The sequence below is a fragment of the Salvelinus sp. IW2-2015 genome, linkage group LG4q.1:29 (genome assembly GCF_002910315.2).
Source record: "Salvelinus sp. IW2-2015 linkage group LG4q.1:29, ASM291031v2, whole genome shotgun sequence".
Taxonomy (NCBI): Eukaryota; Metazoa; Chordata; class Actinopteri; order Salmoniformes; family Salmonidae; genus Salvelinus; species Salvelinus sp. IW2-2015.
The window spans coordinates 64356111-64365419 of record NC_036842.1 but is presented as its reverse complement, the minus strand read 5'-3'; the positions used below and the strand labels follow the sequence as shown (position 1 = coordinate 64365419).

Here is a 9309-nt window from a genome sequence, read left to right as displayed (position 1 = left end):
GACTCCAATCAAGTTGTAGAAACATCTCAAGGATGATCAATGGAAACAGGATGCTCCTGAGTTCAATTTCAGGTCTCATAGCAAAGGGTCTGAATACGTATGTAAATATCTGKTTTTTATTTTTAATACATTTGCTAAAGTTTCTAAAAACTGTTTTTGTTAGCTTTGTCATTGTGGGGTATTGTGTGTAGATTGCTGAGGATATTTGTATTTAATCCATTTTACAATAAGGCTGTAAYGCAACAAAATGTGGAAAAAGTGAAGGGGTCTGAATACTTTCTGAAGGCACTGTATTTTCAAGCATAGTGGTGGCTGCATCATGTTATGGGTGTGCTTGTCATCGGCAAGGACTAGAGAGTTTTTTTTAGGATAAAAATACATGGAATAGAGCTAAGCACAGGTGACAAACTAGAGGAAAACTTGGTTCAGTCTGCTTTCCAACAAACACTAGGAGACAAATTCACCTTTCAGCAGGACAATTACCTTAAATACAAGGCCAAATATTCACTGCAGTTGCTTACCAAGATGACATTGAACGTTCCTGAGTGCCTATTTACAGTTTTGACTTAAATCGGCGTGAAAATCTATGGCAGGCTTGAAAATGATCAACTTGACTGAGCTTGAAGAATTTGAAGAATAAATGGGCAAATATTGTACAATCCAGGTGTCCAAAGCTCTTAAGCCTTGTTCACACTGCAGGCCTCAATTTTCAAATCAGTTTTGTTTTTCAAATCCGTTTTGGAATACTGACTGTCCAAATAGCAAGTTACAAGTCACCAAATCAAATGTGTGTGTTCAGAGGCTGGTTATGGCACACTGCACAGCCGGGTAACTGGCTTCATGTGCACTGCTGAATAATGAATTTAAATCTATTGTATTGAATAAGACATTTCATTTGACCTACATATCAATGGTCTTGTAAAATAACTTAATTGTCACAACAAATAAATCATGAATGAAAGCAAAATCTATGAAAAATACGTGCTGGTGTTTCAAAACTAAATACTGCTAATGCATCTGATGAATGATGTACTCCAGCCATTTACATGTACTCATTTAACAGATGCTCTTATCCAGAGCTACTTACGTGAGCAATTAGAGTTAAGTGCCTTGTGCAAGGGCACATTGACTTTTCACCTAGGGGATTCGAACCAGTGACTTTTCACCTAGGGGATTCGAACCAGTGACTTTTTGGCTACTGGCCACACGCTCTGAACCATTAGGCTACCTGCCGACCCATAATTAGATGAACTGTGTGCTATTTGCATAATAAGTTAATTACAAGCCAATTATGATTTAATAAGATCACACCTAGCCCAGACAGACAATCTGTTTTGCTTCCTTTGCATATCAGAGGAAATCTGACACAACTGGAAAGCTACCTGCTCTGTTACAGAAATCCCTGTCCGAAAAGTTAACCCCTGTAGAATACATTTTAAAAAATTGACTTGAGACCGTCAAACAGGCAGTGCAAAACGGTACTCTGCCACCAGGATGGTGGCTCAAGCATGTCTCCTGCGCTGATTGGTCCTGACGTCAGCGAGATTGTCYGAGTGCGGAGCCAAGCGCGCTCTCCCCCTACATTGAGCAAGCTAAACGATGCGAGCGCTCGCAGCCGTCGCCCAGTAGAGTTTCCCAGCTCGCGGACCAAGCACAACAACACCGAAAAAAACAGACAGTGTGAGGGCAATATACGAAGACAAGTGCTTTTTTCAAACAAGTGTCAAACGTTATCGTGGTGGATTTTTTTAATGCTTTAACTAGTCGCCGACAGAGCGCGAGAGAGTGGAACGAGAGCGAGTCAGCCAGCCTAGCGAGGGATAAGGAAGAAAGAGGGAAAATAATTGCTGGTATATTTTGGTCCTCGCCAACCGTTACTTTGGATATCAAGAAGATCAGAGGTTGTGTAGTCATGGGATGTACACTGAGCGCCGAGGAGAGAGCGGCTTTGGACAGGAGCAAGGCTATCGAGAAAAACCTAAAAGAAGATGGAGTCACTGCCGCGAAAGACGTAAAACTACTCCTGCTTGGTAAGATGTTTCAGGAGCAGGGGTGGCCCTCGGCTTCTTGTCCATAATCTGAAGTGTCAAATCACACACCCGTTTTCTGGTTCCATAGCCAGACGCTWATCTGACTATGAATATAAATGAAAACTACAGCATTTATGTACTTTACAGCCCCTTGTCTCTTTTCATCCCTCCAGGGGCTGGGGAGTCAGGAAAAAGTACCATCGTGAAACAGATGAAGTAAGTGCCACGGTCTAGCAATTCTTTGCATTGAATGTGTGTGATGGATAGGCTACGCATGAGGCTACACACACACAGTGGCTATAGCTTGTGATTGAAGAGTATAGGCTACAGAAGCTTATTTGGTCCGCCATATTTTAAAGTAATTATTACCTTTACTGGCGGGAAGAGCTACTGGTGTAATTTATTGGTTTAAACCAACAGCGTTGCGGGTACGGGAAAATATCGATGAGCTGTTCACAAAAATGGTGCTGAAATCGGAACCTGTTTTGCCTACAGCTAATGCACTTTGGCTTTCACTGAGAGCTTGTCTGTCTCTACAATAAACCGTGCATTGACCAGTTTCGAGAATCMCTCTCTCAATTAATCTTAGTGGCATGTTTAATCGCACATTTATGCCCCCTGGCCCTTCATTATTTGATCTCGCGGTGTGCGAGCTACTTTATCAAGTGTAGAGAAATAAGCGTGTAATAGCCACCAGGCTATATATGTAACCTGGGTATAGAATACAGCCTAAAACTGGACACCTTTTGTGGGCTATATCTGCTGGTTTGAACGTTTGGGGGGTGTCAATGCCAAATTAGTTGATTCTGTGAACTAAATTCAAGCGATATAGTTGATGAAGATATTCAATTGTTCTCAAATAGCCTACACACATGTAGGATATCTGGTCGAATAATTGGGTGGGAACTTCACACGGCCATTTTTATTTGCCTGCCTCTAAGCCAACACCCTTTCTTTGCCGAATTACATGCMTTTAATCAATCAAATCAATCGTTACGCAATTTCAGACATGAATCTAATTAAAAAGTCAGATKAATGTTTTAATGGCTGTCATTATTTCAACTGTATACCAACATAGTGTGCGTCTTGGTCTCAGTTTGCTGTGGGGATGCATCTAGACTTGTATATTAATCTTGTCTCGAATATACTCGTGTGTTCGTGTATGCCTACACTGGCATTGGCACATTCGTAGTTTTGATTATGGTTTACGGTCTATAATAAAGAAAGGGAATGGAATGCGACTGGTTGTCAGATATTTGATAAAGAAACGCCTCACATTTTCAAGTGATTGCAGGGCTACTGCCGTTTTCAGACACCTTCTGAGTAATTGCTGTTTAGGATTAAATAACATCTAATAGGTACCACAACTTTTTCAGTTTCAACTTTTTTACCACATGAATCGAAGTACCTATTGCAGAATAATTTCAGCCGGTTTCGGTGGTGGACAGCGCCCCTCAGCCTGTGCTCAATCGTTTCCCTTCGGACATTCTCGACTCTTTCCGTTATTGGGATCAAGTTCTCTGAACAAGGGTGGAAAACCCGGAGTGGCATTTCACACCTTTGGTCATCTCTGGATGTTCAATGACGTATTGTGTTGTAGTGATTTCAGCGGGTCTGGAGGTTTAGGGTAATGAAATATCGTGTGGATGAAGGGTGGGTGGGTGGTGGGCGGGTTGAATAAAGAGAAAACATTGCATTAAAAATCCATAACATTTATAATTCTTGTTGAATTCATATCTGTAGGCTACATTTAGGTTTTTCTTTCAGTATTTGTATCTGCTGTTAGTGCGTAGCCTAAGCCTAAGCTTTAGGGCCTAACTGTTGCATGCAAATACACACCAATTGCCAAATGCTTTTGTGAATGTTGGCAGAAAAAGTATTAGAGAAAAGCTGTAATATGGAGAGATGAAAATAAATAGAAGGSAGGGCCAGAACAGTAGTCTAATTTTTGGGAAAGATTTAAGTGGTAAATGAGGATGATGGCGGTGCCGGCTATGTTATGTGTAATGATTGTGAGGCGCTATACAAATTCGACAGTCACAAGACTGGGACTTCAAAATGGCACATCATGGGAACTGTACTGTTCAGATGGGTTAAATGGAATAGCAGCCCAACTGAAGTCTGGACACTGACTGTAGGTCTATAACYTCTAAAATAGCTTAATATAATATTAACAGATCTAAGCATATCTTGSAGTAAAATTATAGACCAAATTTAAATTGACTCGGGAACAGGAGTGGAGAAATATTATTCTTTCAGCATCTTGAGAGAATGAAAATCACACAAAATATTAATCCAAGCCGAACTGAAATCTTATCAAAAACATGTTGGATCATTTTAACAGCTCATAATTTCCTTAAAACCAGTCAAATTGGAMATTTTACCCGAACATTTTTTCCCATTTCTTTTTGTTGAGTTATTTAATTTTCTCTCTGGTCCCTAAACGTCTTTGCGACTACAGAGAAGCAGAGATGAAAGATAAAAACTTTACCGATGTCAACTAGATTTATATTATATTAATTTCACCTTTATATAACCAGTAAGGCAAATTGGAGAACACGTTCACCATTACAATGCTACTGGCCAAAGAAAGCAAAGCAGTTCAGCCACATACAACAACAACATAGTACTCATGAGTTAAACAACATCAGGTCAATAAGCACAGTGAAAAATAAGTCTAATACAATTTGAGCAAGTGAGGGTGAATAAGGGAGGTAAGCAAACCAAATATATATACATTAAATAAATAAAAATATAAAAAGGCCATGGTATGCGAATACAAGACAAATAGCAATAAAAAAACAAAAAAACACTGGAATGTTGGCTTGCAGGAAGAAAGGAAGAGAGATAGAAAAATGGGTGCAAAAAGCAAAATAAATAAATAAATTTTTACAGTAAGTAAAAGTATGTTGGGCAAATATAGAAGCCTATGTACAGGCAGTAATCAAGAGGCTGCTACTGACAGCTGCTAAAGCAGTGAGGAGATAACGGTTTCCAAGATCAGAGACTTTTATTCGTCGCAGGTCATGGCCAGCAGAGAACTGGGAAAGAGGCGGCCAAAGAAGAATGGTTTGGGGTGACCAGAGAGATAATCCGGCTGACACGCGTGCTACAGTAGGTGCTGCAGTGACATACCAGCGATACGAGAATAAGGGGGGAACTTACCTAGCAGGCTTGAAGATGACCAGGGAGCCAGTGTTTAGGCACGAGTTATGACGAGGCCAGCCAACCGCGAGGTACAAGGTCGCAGTGGTGTAGATATTGGCTTTGGACAAAGACGGAGGCAAACTGTGATAGACTGCATCCCAATTTATGATAGGTTTGGAGGCTATTTTGTAAATGAGCATCACCGGAAGTCGAGGATTGGAAGGATGGTCATTAGCAAGGTAATGTTTGGCAGCATGAGTAAGATCTTTGTGCGGAATAGGAACCAATTCTAGATATGAAACGGTTGGATTGGAATGTTTGATGTGAGCTGAGGAAGCGAGAGTTTACAGTCTAAACCAGACACCTAAGGATTTGTAGTGGTCCACAATTCTAAGTCAAAGCCGTGCCAGCATATGAGATGTGACAGGCCCGCATGCAGACCGGTGGCACGATCGTTGAAAGCCATCATTTAGTTTAACTTATAAGAGCAACTGATGGAGCCACCGAAGAAGTGATGGCATGAAGCCGCCTGGAGGGTTTTAACACAGTGTAAAAAGAAGGGCCAAAGATACCAAAAGTGTCGTCTGCTAAGCTGGAGCAGAAACACCAGCAGCAAACGACATACATTGATAAACAGAGACAGAGAGTCCCAAGAATGAACCGCTGTGGCAGCTGGCACCCCATAGAGACTGCCTGAAGCATTCATTCTATCGATCTATGACATTCTGGTGAGCAAGGGTTTATTTAGTCTTCTAGAGCAACAAGTATTGACAGAAGAAAAGCTGCATGTATCTAATTCTAGTCAAGTTGACTAACAAACTGTCAGAAATAAGAAGAAACCCATCTAGGCCCATCTAGGYCCATCTAAAAAGRCCTGTCAAAACATTGTTCCACCATCTGACCGTACAATGTATTTTCTATATTTGCAGGTTAGGGTCGGGTGCGGGCCTCAGATTTTCACTTCATTACATAGTCGGGCGGTTGCCGATKGGTTATTAGCAATTACAGGCGGGTGCGGGTGAACAAACAGCTGACCCACGCATCACCATTGTGTTGCTAAGAGAGCTGAGAGCTGAGAGATTGTGTTTTTTGTAAATAGGTACATTGGTGGCATGTGCAACATCATTTCATTATGAAGAAGAAACAAAATTGCATTTGATGCAAAAGTGAGTGAAAAATGATAAGGGAAGGTTTTAAAAGCAATTTCGTAACTACTCTAACCWAATACAATTATATTAGTCACATGCTTCGTAAAACAACAGGTGTAGACTAACAGTGAAATGGTTACTTACGGGCCCTTTCCAACATTGAGTAACGATAACATGTGCAGGGGTACGAGGTTGAGGTAGATATATACATATAACTAGGAATAAAGTGACTAGGCAACAGGATARATAAAACRGTAGCAGCAGCATATGTGAGGAGTCAAAAAGATTTGTGCAAAAAGGGTCAATGCAGATAGTCCGGGTTGCTATTTGGTTAACTATTTAACTAACTATTTATCACTCTTATGACTTGGGAGTAGAAGCTGTTCAGGGTCCTGTTGGTTCCAGACTTGGTGCATCGGTACCACTTGCCATGCAGTAGCAGAGAGAACAGTTTATGCTTTGGGTGGCTGTAGTCTCAATTTTTAGGACCTTCTGACACCATCTGGTATCTAGGTCCTGGATGGCAGGGAGCACAGCCCCAGTGATGTACTGATCCGTGCGCACTACCCTCTGTAGCGCCTTGCAGTCAGATGCSGAGCAGTTGCCATTCCAAGCGGTGATGCAGCCAGTCAAGATGCTCTCAAATGGTRCAGTTGTAGAACTTTGAGGATCTGAGGGTCCATGCCAAATCTTTTCTAGCCTACTAAGGGGGAAGAGGCGTTGTCGTGCCCTCTTCACGACTGTGTTGTTGAGTGTGGACCATGATAGATCCTTAGTGATGTGGATACAGAGGAACTTGACGCTCTAGCCCCGCTCCACTACTCTTACAAAAAAGGTGCTATATAGAACCTAAAAGGGTTCTTCAGCTGTCCCCATAGGATAACCCTTTGAAGAACCCTTTTGGTTCCATGTAGAACCTTTGGGTTCCATGTAGAACCTTTGGGTTCCATGTAGAACCCTTTCAACAGAGGGGACCCAAAAGGGTGCTCCTATGGGGACAGCCAAATAACCCTTTTAAAACCATTTTTTTCTAAGAGTGTACAGCCATGTTGATGTTTTCCTTGGTCCACGATCAGCTGGTCTCACTCTGCCAGGTCTCTGACCGTCTCTCTATCGGCTGTCTCATTGTCGTCGATGATCAGGCATACCAACGTCGTCTCGTCAGCCAACTTAATGATGGGTAAGGAAATTGTGCGTGGCCACGCAGTCGTGGGTGAACAGGGAGTACAGGAGGGGCCCCCTGTGTTGAGGGTCAGTGTGGCGGCTAAGTTGTTGCCTACTCTCACCACCTGGGGGCGGCCTGTCAGGAAGCCCAGGATCCAGTTGTAGAGGGAGGTGTTCAGTCCCAGGATCAGTCCCAAGGTCCATAGCTTGGAGGTTACTATGGTGTTGAACACTGAGCTGTAGTCAATGAACAGCATTCTCACATAGGTGTTCCTCTTGTCCAGGGGGGAGAGGACAGTGTGTAGGGCAATAGAGATKGCATCATCTGTGGATCTATTGGGGCGGTATGCAAATTATAGTGGGTCTAGGGTGTCAGGTAAGGTAGAGGTGATATGATCCTTGACTAGTCTCTCAAAGCACTTCATGATGACATAAGTGAGTACCTATTGGTAGATGGGTAAAAATAAATTAGAGCGGTATGCGAATTGGAGTGTGTCCAGGGTGTCTGGGATAATTGTGTAGTGTAGATGTGAGCCATGACCAGCCTTCCAAAGCATTTCATGGCAACAGATGCTAAGGGGAAATAGTCATTTAGACAGGTAACCTTGGTGTTCTTGGGCACAGGGATTAGGGTGGTCTACTTGAAACATGTAGGGATTACAGACTGGGTCAGGGAGAGGTTGAAAATGTCAGTGAAGACACTTGCCAGCGGGTTGGCTCATGCTCCGAGTACACGTCTGAATGTTAACCTGTTTAAAGGTCTTACTCACATTGGCTACGGACAGAGTGATCATACAGTCGTCCAGAACAGCTGGTTCTCATCCATGGTTGTGTTGTTTGTCTCGAAGCGAGCATAGAAGACATTTAGCTTGTCTGGTAGGCTCGCGACTGGGTTTCCCTTTGTAATACGTGATAGTTTGCAAGTCCTGCCACATCTGACGAGTGGCAAAACCGGCGTAGTAGGATTCGATCTTGGTCCTGTATTGACACCTTGCCTGTTTGATGGCTCGTCAGATGTCTTAGCAGGATTTCTTATAAGCGTCCGGATTAGTGTCCCGCTCCTTGAAAGCGGCAGCTCTAGCCTTAAACTCTGTGCGGAGGTTGCCTGTAATCCATGTCTTCTGGTTAGACATCGTTGATGCACTTATTAATGATACCGGTGACTGATGTGGTAAACTCCTCAATACCATCGGATGAATCCCGGGAACATATTCCAGTCTGTGCTAGCGAAACAGTCCTGTTAGCAAGGAGGTTGGTTGCACTAAGACCAACACTCAATGAGCTGTATAGCAGAGGAGGTTGGTTGCACTAAGACAACACTCAATGAGCTGTATAGCAGAGGAGGTTGGTGGCACCTTAATTGGGGAGGAGACTCGTGGTAATGGCAGTAGCGGAATCAGTGGAATGGTATCAAATACATTAATCACATGGTTTCCATGTGTTTGATGCCATTCCATTAGCACCGTTCCAGGCATTATTATGAGCCGTCCTGCCCTCAGAAGCCTCCACTGCTGTCTAGGCCATAAGCAAAAAAGAAAAATGATCATCGAGAAGCCGGTGCTTCTAGTGAACAGGGGATTTTAATGCAGGAAAAATGAAATTGGTCTTACATCAATTCTAACCAGCATGTCACCTGTACAATTAAGAGGAGACAAAACTGTAGATCACCTTTACGCCACAACAAAAACGCATACAAAGCTCTCCCTCACCTCCATTTTGGACCATATCTTCTGATTCCTGCTTACAAGCAGAAACTCAAACAGGAAGTAAACATGATGCGCTCAATCAGAAGTGGTCCCGATTTGAAGGGATGCTAAGCT

General features: G+C 42.7%; 1 protein-coding gene across 3 annotated transcripts in view; it reads left to right on the top strand.

Annotated features, from left to right (window-relative positions):
- Window positions 1–1588: 1588 nt before the first annotated feature.
- LOC111962357 (guanine nucleotide-binding protein G(o) subunit alpha) overlaps window positions 1589–9309 on the top strand; it is a 145390-nt gene continuing 137669 nt past the window's right edge. For all 3 annotated transcript variants that reach the window (XM_023985399.2, XM_023985401.2, XM_023985400.1), the window contains exons 1-2: window positions 1589–2030; window positions 2204–2246. In XM_023985399.2, the coding sequence (XP_023841167.1) occupies window positions 1913–2030; window positions 2204–2246 (161 nt within the window). In that variant the 5' untranslated portion in view covers window positions 1589–1912. The remainder of the gene's footprint in view (window positions 2031–2203; window positions 2247–9309) is intronic.